The sequence below is a fragment of the Propithecus coquereli genome, unplaced genomic scaffold, assembly GCF_000956105.1.
Source record: "Propithecus coquereli isolate 6110/MARCELLA unplaced genomic scaffold, Pcoq_1.0 Scaffold113, whole genome shotgun sequence".
In the NCBI taxonomy this organism is placed as follows: domain Eukaryota; kingdom Metazoa; phylum Chordata; class Mammalia; order Primates; family Indriidae; genus Propithecus; species Propithecus coquereli.
In genome coordinates this window covers 4,901,813-4,925,311 of record NW_012135303.1, presented here as the reverse complement: position 1 = coordinate 4,925,311, position 23,499 = coordinate 4,901,813, and the positions used below count along the sequence as shown (strand labels likewise).

The 23,499-nt window shown below is 42.4% G+C and overlaps 1 protein-coding gene across 5 annotated transcripts in view; it reads left to right on the top strand.

Annotated features, from left to right (window-relative positions):
• SPATS2L (spermatogenesis associated, serine-rich 2-like) overlaps nt 1-23,499 on the top strand; it is a 167,209-nt gene that overhangs the window by 130,201 nt on the left and 13,509 nt on the right. For all 5 annotated transcript variants that reach the window (XM_012655407.1, XM_012655422.1, XM_012655430.1 and 2 more), the window contains 4 exons: nt 10,799-10,857; nt 16,754-16,863; nt 19,379-19,481; nt 22,085-22,305. In XM_012655407.1, the coding sequence (XP_012510861.1) occupies nt 10,799-10,857; nt 16,754-16,863; nt 19,379-19,481; nt 22,085-22,305 (493 nt within the window). The remainder of the gene's footprint in view (nt 1-10,798; nt 10,858-16,753; nt 16,864-19,378; nt 19,482-22,084; nt 22,306-23,499) is intronic.

The following is a 23,499-nucleotide window of genomic DNA, read 5'->3' as shown; positions in this document are numbered from 1 at the left end:
CAGCTTTGCCGGCACTGCAGCCTTCTTTGCGGAATAATAGACCCACAATAAGAGCTGGAGGATATGAAGTTGCTTTTGATTTCAGCTTGAAATCTAAAAAGATTTCTAATTTTTTTCAGCAAATGAAAGCTACCAATCAACCAGCCTGGTAACATGATTCTTAAAAGGAATTTTGAGTTTTTTCCTGGAATAGAAATATAAAAAGGAATTAAGCAAATTGTTCTACCTACACATTTCCATAGGGTACTAGAGTATGATCTTTTTCTTTTCATTTACAGTATAATCCATTTTTACTGGAAAAAATAAGATGAGTTAGTTTTTATATATTAGTATAAATATTATATAAAATACATTATAATATTAAAAAGTGAGATGGCCTAGATCACAGTTTCATAATGGATCTTAGGGCTTATTTCTATTTATTGGACTGGTACAGTGAGACTGAGGAGTCATTTCGGGCAATTCGTCAGCTAAGACAGCAACAAATCATATAGAAAGGCTGCACCTGAAGTCAACATAATAGAATTCCTTATACGTGTATTACATTATTCTTCCAGTGACTATAAACTCTTGATTCTTATGGCCATATTCTAATAAAAGCCACATTTTTCAACGTTTATTAACCACTTAAATTAGGAGACGTGGAGGGTAGAGTTAGACACAATAGGGTTTAAATCTCATCTCCACGTATTATAGCTCTGAAGCTGGTCGAGTTTTTTAACTCCTACTCAGCTATCACTTTCTAGAAGTTTAGTGAAAATTTGTATTGTACAAGATAATACATTTATCGGACCATGCTAGAAAATCACCAGTCTGGTTCATGATACATGGTTCATTAAGGATGGTTCTCTTCCCTTCCAGAGTAGCATTTAGGAAATTTCTTTTCCTCTACCCCAAGATACTGGGAAGAAGTTGTCCTTCTCCAACTTTCTGTTTGTTTAGCATGCAGTGGATCCCAGCTTTGAGATATGGGTATTTCATCACAACTTTTACTGTTTATTGTCTGATGAAGAGAAAAGTAAGACAAAGGGATCTCTGGTTGTGAGTGGCCACAGTTACCACCGAAACAGCTCTCCTTCCCCTTTCACATCTTGCCATGATTCTCCACTGCTCTCTTCCCTTTTCTTTTTTTTTTTTGAGACAGAGTCTCACTCTCTTGCCTGGGCTAGAGTGCTGTGGCGTCAGCCTAGCTCACAGCAGCCTCAAACTCCTGGGCTCAAACGATCCTCCTGCCTCAGCCCCCCGGGGTAGCTGGGACTATAGGCACGCACCACAGTGCCCGGCTAATTTTTTCTATTTTTAGTTGTTCAGCTAATTTCTTTCTATTTGTAGTAGAGACGGTGTCTCACTCTTGCTCAGGCTGGTCTCGAACTCCAAGCTCAAACAATCCGCCCGCCTCGGCCTCCCAGAGTGCTAGGATTATAGGCGTGAGCCACCGCGCCCAGCCGTCTTCCCTTTTCTTTATTCATCCATTTAATGGGTAGATGAATGTGTGCCAGGCAGGTACTTTTCAAATTTTCTCATGCACAAGGCCCCATTGCCAGAGATTCTGATTCCATGAGTATGGGGTGGGGCCCAGGAATCTGCATTTAATGAGCACAGTGAGTAGGAATGTGTGTGTCTGGGGACCACCCTGAAGAAGCACTACTAAAAAGACTGAGGAATGAAGACAATCTTTTTCCTAAAAAAGCCCAAGATCTAGTGGGTATAGACAGAAGCAAGCTGGAATGGACCTGTGCGTTGGGGAGGGGAAAGTCAGCTTTCCTGGCTCCATTGCAGAGGTGACATTTGAGCTGAATGGAGAAGGGAGAAAGAGGATTCCATGCAGAAAAAAACAACACAAGGAACCAGAAGCACTAAAGACCACGATGCACTCTGGGAGGAGTACATTCCCTGGGTCTCATTCCATCTATAAATGAAGTTTGAGCACATCCCTCAAATCAGAAAATTCATTTATAAGTTATGTGTGTGTACTACTATTATTCTATATACTAAAGATTAGGAAAGTCTACTTCTTGAAATAAAAAATGAGTACATAAAATTTAAATATTTAATAAACTTCGGAAGGCTGGGCTGGGGCAGGGCCTCACAGCGGGCAGGGGCAGCACATGAGCCTGGCGGTGCGGCGGGGAAGAGCCCTGTGGCCTGAAACAAGAAGAGCACGTCCCCTCCCCTTTTCACATGCGGGCCAAGGAAGTCAGGAGCCCGCCTTGAGTTGGATGTGACCTAGCATCTCTGGAACTTCTTGTACCACACCAGTCTCCTCCAGTCTCTGTCCCTAAGTTATTCGTGTTCAACAACCATGATGGCTTCTGCAGAGGCCCCTTCTCCCTCAGTTTTTTTTGGAAGGAAATACAACAGAGTGTTCAGAGTGGTTGGCTCTATTTTGTGTATGAAATGAAAGGGGCTTTTGCCTTATTTTGTTTTATTTTGAAATTTGTTTCATTTTATCCTGCTTTCTATAGTTTCCAGTTTTTTTAAAATGAGTATGTAAAATGACATAAAAATGTGAAGAATGTTAACTCAGTTCCTTAAATGGTATCCTTGTGCTATGAGACGATTAGCATCCAGAGACAGAATAGTTTTGCTTTTTCTTTCCACAGGTGGTAGCTTTAAAAAGGTGGGAATGGAGGGAGGAGTCATATCATTTTTATAGTTATAGAAACTGAAATTCAGCTAAGCTACTTTTATGAATAGTGATCTCCATGGAAAGAGACCGAACTAAGTAGTAATCAGTAAAAATAAAAAAAAAAATTCTCTTATTAAGCAAAGTCATATGTAAAATTCTAAATGGAGGTATATGAGGAATACAGATTTTTCAGTTGAACATTTGGTGTTGGAGGATTTATAGACTTTACAGGATTTTGCAACTCTGTCATCTTAAGAATTCCAAGAAGAAAAAGGAATCCTTGTGTTTTTTGTTTTTTTTTTATTAACTATGTCCTTTTCGAAGAACTCGGAAATTTGTAAGTGTTGGGAGCTAGTCCTTATGCTAAATCTGCATGTTTCATTTCGGAAGTGCGTCTCAGACAGTACAAAGGACTATTCATTAGTGTGGTTTCAAATCATTGTACGGTTCCAATACAAAATATGCAGACTAAGAGGTATTAATACAATGTATTACCTCTGATAAAAGAAATAGAAAGAAAATGGGCTCAGCCTGATCGGCAATTGAGTGCAGTTGTTGACATTCGTTGACAGATTTTCCTTTGCTTTGTGTGTTGAGCATGGTCCGTGCTAGGAGACACCGCTACTTTCCTTCCCTTATAGTCACAATCAGTAGGCAGCTTTTCAAAGGCTTGTCTCCTAACCCTAGACTACATGCTACAGACATGTATATTGGATTCTGTATGTTTACCAGATAACACTGTGGAATTAGGAAATCTTTAGAAAGATCAATTTGTCAACACTGCTGCATTCGGAAAAAAATTCTATTATTATTTTCCAGTTATGAAAAGAATTCAGATTCTTGTAAAACCTAAATGCAAAAATGTACAGAGAGGAAGGTGATAGACCCAGGAGTCCTAGCACTGTAGCAATAAGTAAACAAACAAACAGACATAGCCAAGGACTTGATAATGAGCCCAGGGTTAAAGTAGAGACGGTGGAAAAGGAAAGCTAAGTATGAGAGACATTTCTGGGCTAGACTTCATGCGGAAAGGGAAGCAAAAGGAATCTGGGAAACTGGGTGAGGGGTGACACTGGTAACCAGCACACAGAGTACAGGAGAGGGGACAGGATGAGGAGCAGAACAAAGAAAGGAAGAACCAGGAGTTGGCAGTGTGCAAGAGCGTGGGTGCCGTTTGCAGGGGCTGCGGCTCCTCCTGACCCTGGGATATAGAACCACACACAGTCTTGATACATTTGTGGCCTTGTGGCCGTCAAGCCAGGAGAGAAGCTTTGTGGACAGCTGCAATAGTTGAGAAATAGGTGAACGAAACCCCTGACTAGTTTTGCCCTTGGCCCAAGAACTGCTGGTAATACTTGGGGAGTTGAACTGCAAATGGTCGGTACCCATGGGAACAGAGCAATACCCCTTAAATGTACAAAGGAAGTTTCCCTGCCCTCCACCTGGTGGGCAGATCCTCTCATCCTCAGTGGAAGGGATGTACCTCTTCCCTCTTGCTGGGTATTGCAGGGCAGAGGTAGCTCCCAGCTCAAGGCCCACATGGCGGCCACTGGGCACTGTGGGCTGTCAGGAGCCCAGCTGGCATTCCTCTGAGCTCTTGGTCACAGTTCTTACTCCTATGCAATAATAAGGGGCAAGAGCCCACTGTGGGGAGAAATGTCTTTATATCACTCTTTTCTCTTTAGTGAAAGAAATAGAAATCCTTCGTGCAGGGAAGCCTGGCTTTAGGGCTTATCACTCATTTGCGTGCTTTACCTGTTTGGTTGAGGCCAGAAAGACTGGAACATTCCATTAGCATCCCTTCTCTCCAACACTTTCCTCCTTCTCTTTCTGTGTAATGGGGCTGGGAAATCCATGCTTTTCTTCCCGCGGGTCTTGCTACAGCTTCTGTCTCCTTCCTGACATGAGTTCAGGAAGGTGATGAGTTAAGGAAGCTCCAACAGAAGCACTTTATCCACAAGAAGGTCCTGAAGCAAAGTTGTGTGGGACGGGCTGGTCCCTGGCAGTGTCTCTCACTCCAGTCTGCCTGATGCAAATGCCGTGGCCATGGAACGTGACCTCGTTTTAACTCTTTAGCATCTGATGCTGTTACAGATTGATTTCTGTAAATTCTCTTTGAAATGCTGCTTTCATTCTTCCAAACGCACCTGCAGGTTCTGCTCTCGGGCTTATCAGCCACTGAGGGCCTGTGGCGGCCTCCCTGTCACGCATCTTTATTGTGAAAAACACTAGACTGGACGTGGACCATCCAGGCTCCCAAGCTTGTCTCTCAATGTCTTAGTCTCCAAATTTAAAGACAGTCTTCACAGAGCAGAAAATGATAAATGTACTACTACTAAAGAGGCTTTCTGGCTCCTTTCATTATTATTACTATTATTAGTCCCCTATAGAAAGGAATTAAGATGGCAGAAATATTTTTATAAAAAGACACTTTATCTCTGTGATTAACTATATGACAAACTATAAAGTCTTTGCCATGGTAATCTCCTTCTTATACCTTATTGCTTTGATAATAAAAGCTTTTTTGTGGCAACACAATAAAATTTTACTATCCAGACAGTTTGGATAAAATGAGAAGAGATGTTTTTGGAATGATACAGGGCACATCTGAAACAGGTGAGATCAGCGTGGGGTTCATGAGAGCTGTTCACGTAGAACATATTTGATGTGCCTTAAGTCTGGTGCTTGCCGAGAGCTTTACCCAACCATGTAGAGAACTTTTAGTGCCCAGTGAAAAACCAAGTAAAGAGTTACGTATTTCTGTCAAGTACTGAGGAGCACTGTTGAAAAGCCAAAACATTCAAAACTTAAAATTTCAAATGATTAGTGGTAGAAGCACTAATTTCAATAATTAAACCACCCCAGTATACAAACTGCCTGTTTTGATTCTGAGCAAAACCCTGTGTGTTTGGTGAATATAGTTATACTTTTATTCATAAGCTTATGTCTCAAATGATTAGATTCTGTCAGTGGCCACAATTGTATAAATTTTTGCATAAACATGATTTATGCACAAGCACTGCAATGTACTAGTTAAGAAGTTTCATTACTGTTATGCCGTAGAAAAAGGAGTATATTGGGCAGGGATCCTGTGGCCTTGGGGCCACATGTGGCCTTCTGGATCCTTGAGTGCGGCCTTTTGACTGAATCTAAATTTTACAGGAGAAATCCTTTTAATAAGCGAAGACGTGAAGGAAGACTCAGAGTTAATGAGATGAAGAATGACAAGGCTGCAGAGGAGAGCTGTTTTCAAGGCAGGGGGAAGGGCATGTGCCAAGGCCCTGTAGCAAGGAGAGAGCAGCGCTCACACCTCCTGGGGTGTCACAAGGTGTAAATGAGATCATTCCAGCAGGGCACCTGCACGCTACCTAACGTGCCCAGCCCACAGCACGCACTCAGAAAGTGTTAGTTATGGTCAGCTCTCATTTTGAGGCAACTGAGGGCTGATAAGTGTCTACACGGGTGCACCTCGAAAGCAAGTGTGTGACCTTTCTGCTTCCCCACTAGCAATGTGGTCCATGACACTGTCTGTGATTCTTCTGTCACTCCTCCACTCTCTGGTTTCATTCCTCTCAAAGGAACTCCCTCCGCCCTCCATATCCAATAGCTCCATACCAGGGTTTTGCCAAGCACCTCTGTTCTTATCCAGCCGGTAGAGTAGTGTGTCATCAAGCAACACTTCAGAGCATATCTCTGTCCCGGCACCTCTGAGATTCCATAGGACCTGCAAAAGGCTCCGATTAAATTACTCATGAGCTAGATGTGACACACCCAGACAGCCCAGGCTTTGTGGGCTTTGCGAGGTTTTAGACACGGTCCTTCCTCTTTGACCCTTCTTTTAGTCTGGCACTCAGCTTGATGTAGGGCTGGCTCCTCACTGTCTGACAGCCTGCCAGGGACAGGCTGGCCTTCCCTGCATCATCCTCCACGTTCACTCCCCACAGTTATTCTTCCCTTGACAGCAAAGCCCAAGTGACCCTCAGGTCCACCTCACTGCGATTCTTGAGGGAAGGTCCAGTTTATGTGCCTAGGCTAGCCTCTGACCTCGGTTTCCCTCAGTCCATCAGCTCAGAGCAGGGTCCTGACTCGGCAGAGAGCACTGGCTTGCCACCGTGCACAGGAGTTTGAGAGCAGTTATACAGAGATAGCAGCACTGGAATCGCTAAGACGCTCGAGGTCGATGTTCTTTGTTGGAATACCCAGAGGAAGAGAAGCATGGTTTGATGCCAACTTCACAGGCGTTCCCCATCCTCAAGTGTGTGCATTAAGCAGGTTAACAGTTTATCGTGTAAACCTTCATCCCTCCTGCACTGACTGTTGTATGAATATCCAGCTTTGTGTAATACGTGTTAGACCTGGAGATACGTATTATACCCTAAATGGTCATCTTGTAAACTCTTGGGGCACAAAATTATGCTAACAAATTTGATCAACAAAAATGTTACCGTGATCTTGTAATTGATAAAGAAATTAGCAAAGACTCTTCCGCACACAGGCTGCGGAATCCCACCCTCAGGGCTCCATGCTGTGTCTGCTGTCTGCTCCTCCCCCACCCACTGGACGTCTGGGGACAGGCCAGTCTTGTGTCACCAGCATTTATTTCCCTTAGTTGTGTGCTCTGCTGCTCTCAAAACCTGAGTATTCTACTTACAAGCCTTCTAGTTGATTGGGGGAGGGGAATCCTAACCTCTTCTTCTTGCCATCACCATTTTCTTCCCTCTCTATCTGTTTCTCACTGTTTCCCTCTGAGTCCGGGCAGGCCCTCCCACATTCTTCTCAGCTCTCCTAAGGAGAATGTAGGCTCCACAAGGATGGAAGGAATCTTCATTTTTTTTAACCCCCAGCTCCCAAACCCTTGCCTTGCACATGGCAGGCACTCAGCAAATAGTGGTTGAGTGAACGAATGCTTTGTCGTTCTTCCCATTTCTAGTCCTCTCTGCGGCATATTCCTGGATAGCCATCCCAAACCTCACGCAACCCTGCCTGGCTCTGCTGTGGAGAATGGAGCACAGGTTACCTGCAAGTCTCACGTGACCTGTAGCTCCATCACTATGTGACCCATGGGTCAGCTGGGGTCGCCCAGCGCATTACACTCCAAGTGAGTTGTCTGGACTCCTGTTCCACGGCCTGTGGAAGTCCAAAGCCCCCTCAGATCTGTGCCGGTTCTGGGGGTGGCGGTGGGGTGGAGGTTCACGTTCTCACACTCACTCTGCTTTCAGGCTGTGCCTCTTCCCACCTGTCCAGCCTTGCGTTGACTGGGCGTGAAGCCCAGCCGCTTCCTCAGTTTCCCTGTGAGTGCACTCACACACCTTAAAACCATTCATACCGAGCAAAGCAGAGCTGTGGCATCCTGAGCGTGGCCCAGAGCACTCCTCTTACCACAACATTTGTGACATTCTGTCTCCCTGAAGTTCTCTTGCCCACCCCACCACCGGACATTCCTCCCAGGGCCTTCGCCTACACAGCTTCCAGGCTTCTTGCTAAATCTTCTCTCTGCTCGGCCATTTCCGTAGGGGGTAAAAATTCAGAACATTTTCTCAGGCAGAGTAGCTGAACCATATAGTTGTAGTTTGGGCTCCTGATTCCAAATCTCCAGGTTCTCACATTATCTCCCTGCTAGCTTGTCTATTAGCCTTTGTTTTCCCAAACTAAGATGGAAGCACCCCCTTCAAAAAGGCTGTAAAAAATTTTTTAAAAACACACACACATTTGCCTCTATTATGGCTGTGTTTGTTAACTTGACAGAGAAGCTAAATATACCTTGTAATCACAGGAGCACAAAGCCTGTTGACTTTGTGCATTTTATACAATTACCAAATATACGCTGGTTAATGCATAGACAGTCTCTGGAAATAAATGCAAGAAACTTGTAGCATTGGAGAGCTCCAGGGAGGAGAACTGAGCAAGCTGGGGCAGAGAAGGGATAAAGACTTCCTTCTCACCGTATGCCTTTCTGTATCATGCATTTCCTATATTTAAAATACATTGACATCATACCTGTGTAATGTCAATAAATGAGGTACAGGTGTCCTGATATGCTGGTTACACCAAAGTGATCATATCCAGTGACCTGAAGACATGTGCGTCATGGGGATAGCTGCTGGACCAGGCTCAGAGCCCAGTTCTGGAGAATTTGCCATTCGTTGCACACAGCAGTTCTTTCCACCAGGATTTCCTGATTGGGAAGAGCTGAGCTCCTCAGCACACAGTTCTTACTCTCCAAGCAATTAGATTACATCACCTCGTTGGGGAGCCCCCAAACTGCTGTAGATATATCCCAGAAATCACTTCTGACCTTGACAAATATTGCAAAATTCATAAGAGGAAATAAATTTTCAACACACTTTAAATTTTAAAAGTACATCTGATGGAGAAATAAAAGTCCGTTTGATGGAACAATAAGGAGTAATAAGGATGATAACTGCAATGTATTGAAGCACATTAAATAAGAGTTCATAATTAAAGAATACAAACCAACAAAAAAACTTTTCATTGATTACCTTTGAAGGATACTAAGGAACCAGCTGTCATTTTGAAAACAAATAAAAGGAGAGAACCAAGCATTTATCCTGCCTTACCTGTACAAACTGTACTTTATGATAACCAAATAGTTGATAAGGAAAGTTTCTCTTTATGGAAGAATTCCAGTAAATAAATGAAGAAGGAGTGACAGAATTTGAATATCTCAATTTTTCAAACCCTATTAATCTAGGCAATGATTATCAATGGCTGCTAATATCTGAAAAAAGATAGATACCCTTTGTATCTCCTATAAATTTGTCATTAGATGTAGACATTTGATTAGATTCAGGTTTTTTCAGGAGGAATACTTTGTTATGTCATTATGTTTGTGCTAATGGAAGTATACAACATAAAGTGTTCCCCCCAAAAAAAATCAAATCTGAATTTAATCAAATGTCTACACCTAATGACAAATTTATAGGAAATACAAAAGAACGGGTTAAATAACACTGTGGAGATATAATCAGCAAAATTCAGACCTAGGACAACTCGTCAGGACAAATAACCTGATTTCTTCAACAAATAAGTTGCAAAGGGGATGAGAAGACAGATGAAAGGGAACCTGTGGATTAAAATAGGTTGAAGAGACAATCAACCAATTGCAATGAACAAGCCTTATTTAGGTCCTGGTTTAAACAAACTGTTAAAAAAAGATATATGGGACAGTTGGAGAAATTTGAATGCTGAGTAAATAACTAATAACATGAAATCACTGTGACTGTTTGTAGGTGTTATAGTAAATACCACGGTTCTGGTTCCCCAAAAGTCCTTATGTTTTAGAGATATATATCAAAATATGTGTGGTTGAAATAAAAATGAAAAGAGCCTCTGACGTCTGTGCTCACCCACAAATAGGGGTTCCTCCCAGGCTTTCCACCCTGCACAGCTCTCAGCCTCTTTGCTGGCTTCTCTCTCTTCACTCCTCTCTCCATAAAAATCTGTGAAAGGATATGTCATGATGCTTCTGGGAAGGGAGCTAGGGGACCAGGGGTCAGTATGGGATTGGAGAGAAACTTCATGCAGGTAATACCTTCTCAAAGGACTAACTAAAAAATAAATGAAATACAACGGGGAGAAGTTCATTAGAACCTTGAGATGCTTCTTTGGGAGAATGAGAAATGCAGACTCATATTGTAGAGCACGCTGATGGATTGACTCAGGCCATGTTTCTCCAAGTGTGGTCCCAGAACCATCTGCATCAGAACCGGGCCCACCGCACTCCCTCCCAGACAGAACCTCCGCGGATGGAGCACAGAGACATTTGGGAACTATAGTCTCTGATGACCTAAGTGCCAGCTTGTCAAATACTTATTACATTGGTTTGAAACTTTGAAATGTATAGGGCAAAAATACCCCCAAATTTAAATTCAAAGCAGCACAGTTCTGAGTCTGAATGACTTTTTTTTAGATTTGTTGACAATGATTTAATCAGCAGATGTCCCTATGTAAGCCTTGGGAACATCTCTTCCATGTTGCCTCATTTTTGGAGAGGCAGAGTGTGCTGCTGGCATTGTAGCATAGAAATATTTATGGTAATTTTGTATTTTGTTTAATGAAAATAATTTTTCTTTTACTTCCAGTGCTTATTAAAAGTTTATCTTTGATTAAGCATTCTTTGCTTTTGTTTTTGTTTTTGTTTTTCCCCAGCATCATTGACAAAGAAGTTTCATTAATGGCAGAAATGGATAAAGTTAAAGAAGAAGCCAGTAAGTAGACACATGGTTGTTTGATTAGGAGCCTCCCAGTCAGAAGCAATCCATAGTCAGATGACACTGATACTGGATTCTGAGCAGGGTCCAAAAATTCACAGAGATCCTGGCACATGAGTTCTGTTACCTCTGACATGTCACTTAGCCCTGGAAACCTCAGTTATGTCATCTGGAAAAGGATAGAGTGGTAGCAGCCACCACGTAGAGCTGAGTGTATGGCAGAATGGGCACTCGGTACATTGTAGGTATCAGTTGAGTTTTTTAAAGTCCAAAGGGACCTTCTGTGCACATAAAGAACTTCTAGTTAATTGGATTTAAAATGACATTGAATCTAGTATTTAATCTTAAGACATTAGTTTTAAGCCTTTGCAACTTATAAATCTTGCTATATTATTTATATAGTCATTTTTACTTGTTCTTTTTTAGGTTCAATTAACTCAAGTTTATCAAATTAAATTTGCCTAAGAAATTAGTCCCATTTGAAACTTAATTACTTAAATTCCCCTCAACATTTTTAATTATATATATATATATATAAATATTTAATACATATGATTTCTTAAGCATTTCAGATTCCTGAGACGGCAAACTCACAAACCTAACAAGCAAAATATTTCTAAGCTTTTAAGCAACTCTTACAAGATTAACAATTCAAACTTGGAGATATACTAAACAATGTTTTCTTAAAATACTCCAATTCTGTTCACAAACTTTGTTAGACATGCTGACACCTGCCAACTTAAAACCGCAAAAGAAAACCAATTCAGTGGTTTCAATTGAAATCACAAGTCAGATTGCTTAATGTACCAAATTCTCTCTTTAAATTATGAACACCCTCAAATTAACTTTCTAAATTTAACACAAAATATTAACATTCTGGGTTTACTTTATTTTATCTATGCTTATTTCTAAACCTTTCCACTGTGGGAAAGTTACTTGAGTAGTAGAGATTTACCATCTTACATAGGCTGATGGAAATGTCGTCGGAGACAAGATTACTTAGATTTGACATCAAGCCACGGGTGGACATGCTGTGTCCTCTCTTATTTTTGAATTCAGCCTATATGTTAATAGGATCCCTAAGACCATATTTTTCAGCTGGGATTTAGTTTTACATTCCTTGTCTCCTTGGCATTTTAAATTCTTTATCCTTACCCAGATTTTATCCCATGAATTGGATAAATGGCAGCGTGTGCCCCTAACCAGATTCCAGCTAATTCCCTTCGCCTTTGACTGCAGTATCTTCCTTTCTACCCAAATGAAACATCAGACCAAATTCTTCATTCTTTTTTATTTTTCTTGTCTGGACCTAGGCCATAATAAAAATATCATTTTAAGGAAAATAGCTATCATTGTTTTTGTTACACAATTTTCAAAATAACTTTAAATAACATTTTACAATCCAAAAACACAGCAAGTTTTATTAAATGAAACTAATGTGATCCAGGGTGAAGCTGTGGACAATTTAGATAGTTACACAATCTCTTTGATTGTGAAATTATTTTATTCTTATGAAATTTATTGATATCTTCAGTAAAAGTGGATTATACGTATGACTTGGGGTTTTCCCTGTTTCTCAGGTATAGCTTATTTCAGTTTCATGTCCTAATGATAAAAATGCTGACAACCAACACAGACACAAATGGTTCTCTAGCACCAAAATAGAAAGTCAGTAGCACATCACTTTCTCAGAGATTAACAAAAGACCTCAGGTCGCATGTACTCGTTCTTCCTTCTTGGTACAATAATGTTAGGTGCCAAGACCTGTGGAATTTGTAGCATCTCCGGAGAGTATCTCCAATTTTAAAACTCATTCAATCAATAAACACTCACTGTGGCCTTCCTTATGTAGTTAGCACCGTTAGAGACCAGGATAAACAGCAAACAGATAAATGTGGAGCCTACATTCCCGAAATTCCTAGATTGGTTGACAGGGTTCACCTAACTTCAGTAATTGGTGCTGCAGGTCCTGGTTTTAGAACTGCTCTCAGCCCTGGGGAAGCCAATTTGCCTGCCTTGGAGGCAGATAGAACAGAGTCCAAATCCAAGCTCCTCCAACACTGGCTGTGTGATTTTGAATCATTTTGTTGACTTCTCAAAATCTTAGGTTTCTTAGCACACAGTGCCTGACACAGCATGTGTGCAAAAAAGTAAACAGGTTAGTCCAACCCCCTCATACTGCAACCAAAAAATGGAGGATCCACTGCATCCTTTGAGTGACATGCCTGCGTCGACACTACATCTTCTCCACGGATAGAAGGAATCATGGAATGTCTCCCCACTAAACTACAGAACTGCCCTCACAGCCACCATCTTGAACTCTGTATTTTTCACACTTTCCATTTCCAGTATAAACCATATTTCCTCAGTTATAACATCAGCTCTTACATGGCACCTAACGCATACTGGAAAGACTGTAGCCTTCATAAATACTTGTTAAATGAATTATTATAATCAGTTCAGTGTCTATAGACTGTGGAATCCAATGTTAGTGAACACTAATGTAATTGCGAAAAAGAGGAAGTATATTCTAGATGAACATATCTCACTTTATAGATATTTATAATTAGCATTTTTCAGTTTACTATACTAAACACTTTACATATGTTATTCCATTTAGTTCCATAATCACCCTGCAAAGTGTGTTACCACATTTTACAGATCTTACAGATGAAGAAACTGAGCGTGTTGTAGTGCTAGGTCTCAACTTGATCTGTCTACCCAACGAAGCCAAGGCCTAGATAGACACGTTCTTGGAATGTCAAGTTTATTAGAGATATGGGAAGAAAACATTATTTTGTATTAATGGGAACACAGATATATTATGAAGTAGGATGCAAAATTCATGAGAATTATTAAGGAATAAAAAGGATTTCAAAGAATTTTTGTGCTTATAGAGCCACTTCTGCCCCAGCTTCTGGCCTTCCCAGATTTTAAGTACACTTTCTGCTGAGGAGTATTATTTCAGAAGCCTTAATGTGTTCCATGGTTTAAGTAATAGGAGCAAGTTTCCAAAGTGTTCCAAAAATTTGAAGGAATTTATAAATTCTATTGAGAAAATAGATTTCAGCATACCAGATACTGTTTATAAAAGCACATAAATAATGTGAATTAGGTCCCGAATGCAGTGAAAACCTAAGCTGTATGGAACTGTCTCCCTCTGCAGATTTCTGAAAGGATGATGCTTTCAAAATATACTTATTATTCTATTTTAAATTACAGGATCAATGAATCTTAAGATCTGATCTGTTTTTGTTTTTTGTTTCTGTGATTGATGTTTTTGAGGTGAAAATGTTCGCCTCCAAAGAATATTGGCTTTAGATCTCAAGTTTTAAGGCTTTTTTCATAATGAAAGGCTTTGAAATGTTAATGAGACTATATGTAAAATGAATCCCAACACTTGCTGATGCAAAGTATTCATTTCCATGCACATTTGCATGAGCGTAAACTCGGAATTTATTGGTGATCTTGCACCTGCATTCCTATTTTAGGGCCCATTTATATCTATTTCTACAAAATCTTTTGTTTGGTATGAATGCCCAAGTTCTACTTAATCAAAAAGAACAATGACCCCTAATTGTCACCAGTCCCACAAATGATCCGCTAAGAAAAGTCAGATCTGCTTAACTGTGCAGTCACTCAGGGTCTGCTGACCCTTTCCTAACTACTTGCCAAGTCTGGGCCTTCAGAATTTATTTTTTATTTTACTTTGCCATCTTCCCACTCAAATCGTTTTCTCATACTATAGACTTTAGTCCTATCCATATGTTGAATTATCATGGCAAATAAATAAATAACCAATCAAAGGTACAGATCCTAGGCAGTGTTAAGTGGCCCCTGTAGAAAAGGAGCTTCCACACTCCTTTACTTATTCCTTTTAAGCAATGTATTCATTCATTCACTGCTTTCCTCATTCGGCAAGTGTATTGGACACCCTTTGTGTACCAGCACTACATGTCATGGACAAAAAGAACTACATGGTTCATTCTGCCCAGTAGTCCCACGAGTGACTGGAGATGCTTAGAGGGGCCAGGCAGGTAACATTAATGCACCGAGATGGGCAGGTGGAGATTGTAACACACTGGGCACCAGGCTCCATCTACAAGTGGCGTGGCTCCTCAGCTTTAGCCAACTGGTGCCACCTAGGAATGCTAGCCAACTGTGGCCAGAAATTCCAGTATTTTAAGAGATGCCAGAAATTCAGCTTACAAAGGGAATATTCTCATTTTTAATGTAGGCAATTAATTTGTAAAAGTAATGTGTGGGCCAAGCAAGACATACGTATTCTGGCCAAAAATGATAGTAGGCCACCTTTTTGGGATCTCTGTTCCAACTGAATAACCTGAGACATCATTCAGTAATACATTGTCTACGTTCAGATGAAAATGCCTTTCACTCCCATCATCTGGCAAGTGTTTCACTAGCTCCTCTGTTCTGAAAGACCGTTAGGCACAGATCAGTCTGCCCAGCCACAATGTATTGTGTACATGGGGGGGAAGAGGAGCCCCAGGGAAGTAGTCAAAGCATGATTAGCATAGTTCGGCAGATGATTTTAGATTATGAGTTATGACTATTTTATTGACTTCTCAACATGAATATCAGCATAAAAAGATGTCTCTCAGTCTATCTGAAAAATAGTTTATGGTTTTCAGGGAATCCTAACTCTTGATTGATTCTGTACTTCTTTTTGGGTTTTTGAGATGACTGTTTTTTGACATTTTATATATTAAGAACTCTTGAAACCAGAAATCATGTTGTTTGACTCTGCATGTGTGTTGTCAATCTGGTCTAATAAAGCAGGTGATCCTTGTTCAGCCAGGTATAGAACATGAGTTCAACATGCATGTCCCTTAGAGGGCTCCTCTATTTTTATAACTCAAAATCCTTGTCCAGAAGAAATGAAGGCAATTCATATATAATTTGAATTAGAGAGCTACAAGTCTGTCTATCAAACGATCAAACTTGATACTTAAATCTCACTCTATGTGTTTATATTCATTGTTTCTGAGTCCCATAATCTTTTGGGAAACACAAGCACACACACACACACACACACACACACACACACACACACATACACAAATTAACCTGTGGGCTACTACCTCTATTTGAACCTTTAGTTCATTTGACAGATGTGTGAAAATGTGGAGCCAGAGAACTCCCTGGTGTCTTCTCTACATGTGCAAATGCTAAAGATTGCACATGAATCCAGTTCAAGCTGGCTTGACTCACTCTTGAAAATTTTCCATTGGGGACACTTAAAACAAAGACCTAAGACACTCCGGTCTGGAACTTCTCTGTCTTTGCAAAATGGAAACATATCTGCAGTACATCAAAAGCAGAGACACTTTGCAGCTCACACAAAAAAAAACTAATAAAATAAAACTTTTATATCAAATTCCAATAACACAGCTAGTTGCCCTAAGTGAGTATGTGTGGAAGTTCAGAAGGTCTTTTGCTGTTAGAATTTAATAGTGTACCACATACAGAATGATTTTTGCTTAGTGGACTCCCTATCTTTGCAATATCATCCAGATAGGATTTAAATAAGTATCTTTACTTTTCAGAGATAGATGTTCCAAGTAACTCACAAATTTTGCAAGTTTAAATTAAGTAAGTGAGATCGGACACTAATGGAGAGAATGAAGAGTGTGGATGTGCAGTGAATCAGAAGGGACTGTGTTTGGCGTGGGGACTGGTGGATAAGGACATGAGGAAGCGGGTTGTTGGCGATGAGCACCCAGGGTGAACCCGCCTCCGTGACCAACCCAGAAAACATAGTCATGGTCCAACCAAGTGATTAGTCTGTGGAGGGAGAACTTCTCCAAGAAATTAGGTCATGTAATATGTTTAAATCTCTGGCCCTAATGTGTTATTCCTTCTTTCTTGGCAGTGGAAATCCTGACTGCTCGTCAGAAGAAAGCAGAAGAACTAAAGAGACTTACTGATCTAGCCAGTCAGATGGCAGAGATGCAGCTGGCCGAACTCAGGGCAGAAATTAAGGTCAGTTCTAAAATATCACAGCTTCAACCCGGGCCAGAGACCTGATCTCCGTGATGTTTGTTTTGCATTCACAGAGTGCTGCTCTCTGAGGACCTAACATCACACACCCAGCTCTCGCCCACAGGGTTGAAATAGAGAATACAAAAGGGTGAAGAACCACCTAATCACTGTATTTTAGTATAATGTAGTTTGAAGGGATATATTATTACAAAGGAGAGGTACAAGCTATTTTCTTCATCAGTAGAGACTGACCCAAATAAAGTGTACTCAACCATGAATTATAGCTGGGATGGGGATATTATTTTCACACTATGTAATTTATATATACGTACATAAACACATACACAGGTATATAAACACACACTGAGTATGAACTTATTGTAACGGTAAGGCTTATAAAGTATGCAGTCCATGGAGACTTCTTTCCTATATCCTTTTCTAGCTTAGTTGCCTTTTTATTAAGAATACTACCCTCAAATATGTATTTGTTAGATTTCTGCAACTTCAGGCAACAGAAACTGACCCTGGCTAGCCTCAAGAACAAGTAGAATTTGAAAGAATGTGAGTGTAGCTCACCAAGGCAGAGTGTGACCTGAAGACCCAGGTCTACAATTAGGCAGAAACCGAGAAGACTCAGGTAACCTAGGAAGCAAGAATTACGAGACACTCTCTTCAGGGCACCATTGGAGTGTGTGACCTCTGGACATCGTCGGCCCTTGTGCCACCCCACTTGATCAGATTCCCAAGGGAGAGACTCTGATTGGCCTCCACCGAGGTCACATCCATCATTTGGCCCACACAGAGTGTGGCATCTTGATTGACAGACCCTCCAAGACTGTGGATCTTCAAAACTGCTCGGGGGTACAGTTACCAGCAGGGGACGTGGATTTCAGGAAGGCAAGAACAAGTATTTGCAACAAAATGGGAAGATGAAGTTTATAAATTCCCCTTACCCTCCTCTTTTTCACCCAGTATACTAAACACACACACACACACATGCACATGCCCTCCAGCTCCTAGGAAACTAGAGTGGTTGCAAGACTCAGCTGCTGCTAGCTTTAGAAGTAAGATCATCTGCTCACCTGGGCATACAACTGATTGGGAATGGTGGAAAGTGCAAATGACTTTTCAGTCCCCTCCCTCCTATTTGGCATGAAAGGGAGCACTGTGTGGAAGGGATCCCCTGGAGGTACAAAGAGCTCTAGGTCTTTCCCTCTCCCCTTTCTGGTCTGGCCTTGGTTGCCTCCCACCAGCCAATTGCAATGGCCTCCTAACTGGTCTTTCCGCCTCCATTGTCTCCCTCCAGGTTTGTCTTCCACCAAGACCAGAGTTAAACCCCAAAGCAGGTCTGGCCTCCCCCAGTATGAGCCACCCTTCCCCTCAGAACAAAATCCACAACTGAACTTCAATATATATTCCAACTTCCATCTCCCCCTGCAAAAATCCCAGCTTGTCAGAACATCAAGTGAGGAATATGAAATTGCCAGCTTCCTGGTCTGTTGAAATCAACTCATCTTTCAAGTTTCATTTCTGCCTATCAAAATCCCATTCCTCATAAAATGGTCAGTGACACAGGCTTTGGCGTGAAACAGTCCGGCAGCAGAATTTTCTACTTCCGTGACCTCGGATAAATGACGTATTCTCTTAGATTCTTAGAACGTCAATTCCCTGATCTGTAAAATAGAGATAATAATAGTAATGACTTCATACTAATGTGATCAGATGAAAATGAGACTATCTGTTAAGAATTTGGTCACTGTCTGGTAAGTGTTCAATAATTTTTTTAATGTTCCAGGTCAAATGTTCCCTTTTACGTAACTCTTTCCCCACTTCCCGCAGTAAGAAATAATTTCTTCCTCTTTTATATTCCTGAAACACCAACTGCATTCTACCTTGTATTATACTTAATGGTATCTGTTTCCCTTGCCATGTGCTGAACTCCCTGGTAAACTCAAGGAGGCACTGAGTCACAGTTATTTCTGTATTTCTCACACATAGATCCTGATTTTAAATGAAATGAGAAATAATCTCTTTCCTCCTTTCTTTAATAGCACTTGAAATTCTGCCATTCAAGATAATATTTTCTAGACACTTAAGGCTTTTGGGACTTTCTGGTTCCCTTTAAAATAAGGATAGGTGTCTAGGAAGGATGACGTGTTTTCTCTTGACGGTTAATACCTCAGCAGGCACTTGGCCAAACTAGGAAGCCCCTGCCAGGATGCAACCCAAAAAATTCCTAGATGGAGGGTGATGGGTGCTAAAAGGTCAAATAGATGAGTCAGACACACATTTTGTCTAAGCCCAGACAGGAGAAAGACAGGACCCTCACATATTCCCTGAACAAGGAGGTGAGCATGCCCCAGGCAGGGCAGAACCAAGGCTGACTAATGGAACCGCACAGCGCCAGGCTAGAATGATCCCCACTGGGCCAGCACCATCATTGGGCACCCGGAGAGCTGGGTGAATGAATCTGTAATCATGGGGCTCCTTCCTGCCTCACTTCTCTTCCCTCCAGCACTTTGTCAGCGAGCGTAAATATGACGAAGAGCTCGGGAAGGCTGCCCGATTCTCCTGTGACATCGAACAGCTGAAGGCCCAAATCATGCTCTGCGGAGAAAGTAAGTTTTGCATACTTGCTAAATAATTCTGTGTGAGTAAGCTTGGTGCTGTTTGGAGTTGATACCAGAAATGTCAGGTGTGCAGTCTCCCCAGGGGGCTAAAGTGAGGTCTAAAGAGATTTAATGATCTACGCTCATGACACAAGTCACTAGAAATGTCAAGATTTGAACTTAAAATCTTCAAATGCCACTGCCCATCAGTAAATCTCCAGGATTTATTAAGCGGAACAGAACAGGTCAACTAGTTTATACCTTTTGCAAACTTTTCTTAAGCACCGCCAGATCAACTGCCTCTCTGATTTCAAACAGCCTTGGTTCTACAGGAACACGTTAGGCAGAGAGCGAGTCTGCCTAATAAGTCTGGGAACAATCAGCTATTGTTGTGCAGGGCCCAGCTGTTGTGCCTGCGCTGCCGCCGCAGTGCCCCAAGCCACAGCCCTGGGCTCTCTGCGCTGAGCGCTGAGCTAGGTCTGCAGATAATGAGAGACTTCGCTCGGCCATTAGCTTTAGTCTTGTTCCCTATTAAGCCTTAATTAGAGCAGCTAATGTGCAACAAAATTGGCCAATATTTTTCCCCTCCACCAGCCCACCCACGAGGGGAAGGAGACTAACTACTAAGGTGGCTTTAAGGATGGCCACAAGGAGGAAGGGAGGACTGGTGAGGGACAAGGGCAGTCTGCAGCCTTGGAGCCAGCCGAACATTGAGATTTGGCTGCATTTTCTATTATACTATAATTAACTGTACTATACTACACACTTAAATAGTACAATTGGCTTTTATCATTCACAATCTATGGCTGACACTTTTCCATGCCAATATATTTAACTGATAATTTGTTTAAATATAATTGATATAACCAGTCCTCTGATTGTGGCATTTAGGTTGCTTCTCGTTTTTTCTCATGAAAATAACACTGCTGTGAACATTCTTGTTCACACATCTTTGGCGATTATCTGGTTTTCTGACTGCATTTCTCTTAAATTATTTTTTTTATTCCTGTATGTGCCTTCCTTTATGAAAGAATCTACCTATTTGCCACTCTCTGTCCCCAGTTTTTGCCCCATGTCTAAGAAAGCACAGTCTGGTTCCCAGTTGGAAATGTCCCTGCCCGTCCTCGTTTCCATTCAGCCTGCCGACGAGCAAGACACTGATGCGAGTGCCTCTTCACCAGCCTTCGCAGGGTGGGGTGCAGAGGTGCCCCTTCACCCACCTTCCTCCAGAGCAGCCCAAGTGCCATCTAGTGGGAGAAACTGTCCCTTACCAAATTACAAGTGTCCACTGTGGAAGACAACCCCGCATGTTTGAGACAATGATCCTCCAGCGGCCCTTGCCGTCTGGGCTTTGTTGAGCACGTGAGAGCCCACAGCTACTGCATTCACCGGAAGTAGTAGTCTCTGAGCTGTAGGAAATAATGACCCCATGAAACTGAATCTGGTGAGCAACAAGAGCCACAGAAACCCCCCAGTCGTGCCGGGACAGCCCCCAACTTGCTGTCCCACCTTACCTATACAATGAAGGGACTGGAGCTATGTCCCCCCTGTCCTTTCCATTTCTAATGTTTTGTGATTCCTACTGGTCCTTCCCTAATCCTCTCGCAGAACCCTGGGATGAAGTCTGATCCAACAAAGGGAACAAAGAAAGTTGCTTTTAAAAATTGGTGACAATTTTAAGATCCAAAGAAAGGTCTTGCTGTCCAGCCTGGCAGCCAGATTTTGGTGAACTGTGAGAGGAGGGTCATGGCCTTATCCTTGAATTGATTTCCTTTGGCCCTGATTCAGCAGCATCACGTAGAAATCTAATCATCCCGTCAGAAACCACCACTTTTGAAACCAGCGGGCATGGTAATAACAAACGCTGAACAGACTGGCCTGAGCCCCGAGCCCCGACAGGGGTCTGCCTGATCAGCCTGTTGCCCACGGCATTGGAAGTGGGGCCCATCTGCAGTGAGGCTGCTGGAAATGAGGCTGGTAGACACTGGCTGATGTAGCTCCAATGGAACACACAAGATGCCATAGGGGCTGGCAGGCCTGGCCCTATGGTCAGGGGATATGCATAACCCCGAGTGACAGAATTCCTAGCACCCAATAGCAGCCATTCCCATGCTCTCAGAACACGGTGGTTCCGAAAGGCCAGGGTGTCCGCACAGCTCCTGCTCTTTCTCTGTCTCTACAGTGCCGACTGGCCTATGGGTCTGATCAGGGCAGTGAGAATGGGTTTGGTGATGGAGAACCTGCAAAGCAGAGAACATTTGCAGGCGTGGCCAGAGAGGGAACCTCAAGGTTTCATTATCTCTCTTCCCTTGGTGGTTCTTGACCTAAAGAATAATATTTAAGTTGCTCAAATATGTCTTATTTCCTACAAATGTCTCCCAACTTGGATGATTATGCTGTCATCACAGTTCAGTGATTCCCACAGGAAAAATTTGATGGCCTCTAAGTGCCAAGGTGCCCTTTCGAATGACATCTTTCAAAAAAAAAAACCTTTTCTGAGTGTTTTTATGGCACTCCTGCCAGTTTCTTCATCTTCCAGCATTTCCTAATGGGCTACTGAGGCAGCGGTGTGCGAGAGGCGACCTGTAACACCAAGCACTTTCTTGTTGCAGTTACACATCCAAAGAACAACTATTCTTCAAGAACTCCCTGCAGCTCCCTGCTGCCTCTGCTGAATGCTCATGCAGCAACCTCTGGGAAACAGAGTAATTTTACCAGAAAATCATCCAATCACAACAGGCCCTCCGAGGGGAAAGCAGCAAACCCCAAAATGGTGAGCAGCCTTCCCAGCACCGCTGACCCCTCTCACCAGGCCATGCCAGCTAACAAGCAGGTAAGCCCCTCTGGGGAGGCCACCTAGTGCTGCCTGCGGGGGTCCCGCAGACACTGGGTGCATGGTGCTGGGGAAGAAACCACCTGTTTCTAGAGCAAGAAAACAGCAACTGCTAGATGCTGAGCTTCCCAGGGGCACACCCAGGCTCCTCCACCCCCACCCGCCCCCCACCCCAGCAACCCTGCCTGGCTGGCCCCACGGGAACTGCCCTGGTCCATCCCGTCCAGGCCTCACAGGTGCTTGCCCACGTGGAGGAAGTAGCCTGTGTGCCCTCAAACAGCGTTGGCAAAGTCCACCTAACAGAGACGGCTCTTCTCGTGCCCCTGAGGCCACCTTCCCCAGGTCCCATAGCGGCCCATGCATGGAAAGGACCCACACAGACTCAGCAGCGAGATTCAGAACCTGGTCACTGAAACTATTAATGAGAGAAAACCTGGCATTTGTTTTACAGTCTTTTAGTTCCCACTTATGTTTATCAATAAGAGACCAAAGCGAGTGCAAACTTCTCTTCTCTTGAGATTCTAGGAAAGAAAGTACATTTCAAAACGGCATCATCCATTCTTAGCTACTGTGACCTCTGGAAACACAGGTTTCCAAACGACAATCTTCCTTCTTTCCTTCTGCTTCTCCACTGTACCTTTGGGAGGCGATTTCCTCCTTATGGTTGGAGAATTACCAAGAAGCAGAATGTGATGATGTGGCAGTTGGGCATGCTATGAAGTCACCTTCCGTGATCTCTAAGAAAAAGACTCTTTTTTTTTCTTTTTAGTATTGTAAAATGCTGCTTTTCTAACAAGTGCCCTGTTCAGTTTTGTTGTCTTGGTCTTCTAGAATTCCCATTAATGACACTGACAGGCACTTCTTTGGCCGTGAATGTCTTCATGAGCTTTAAAATAGCACTTTGACAAGCAGGATTTCATAGGCTCATTGATTAAAGATCATAATCAAATCTGTGTTACTTAAAGTCTAAATATATCTTCACGGCTTTTGTCCTTTGTTCATTATTAAACACCATGCTAATATTAAGTCTAAAATTTAGTCTTAGAGTTTCCTTTTCACAATTTCTTTAAAAACAAATGAGGCCAGGCCGGGCGCCGTGGCTCACGCCTGTAATCCTAGCACTCTGGGAGGCCGAGGCGGGCGGATTGTTTGAGCTCAGGAGTTCAAGACCAGCCTGAGCAAGAGCGAGACCCC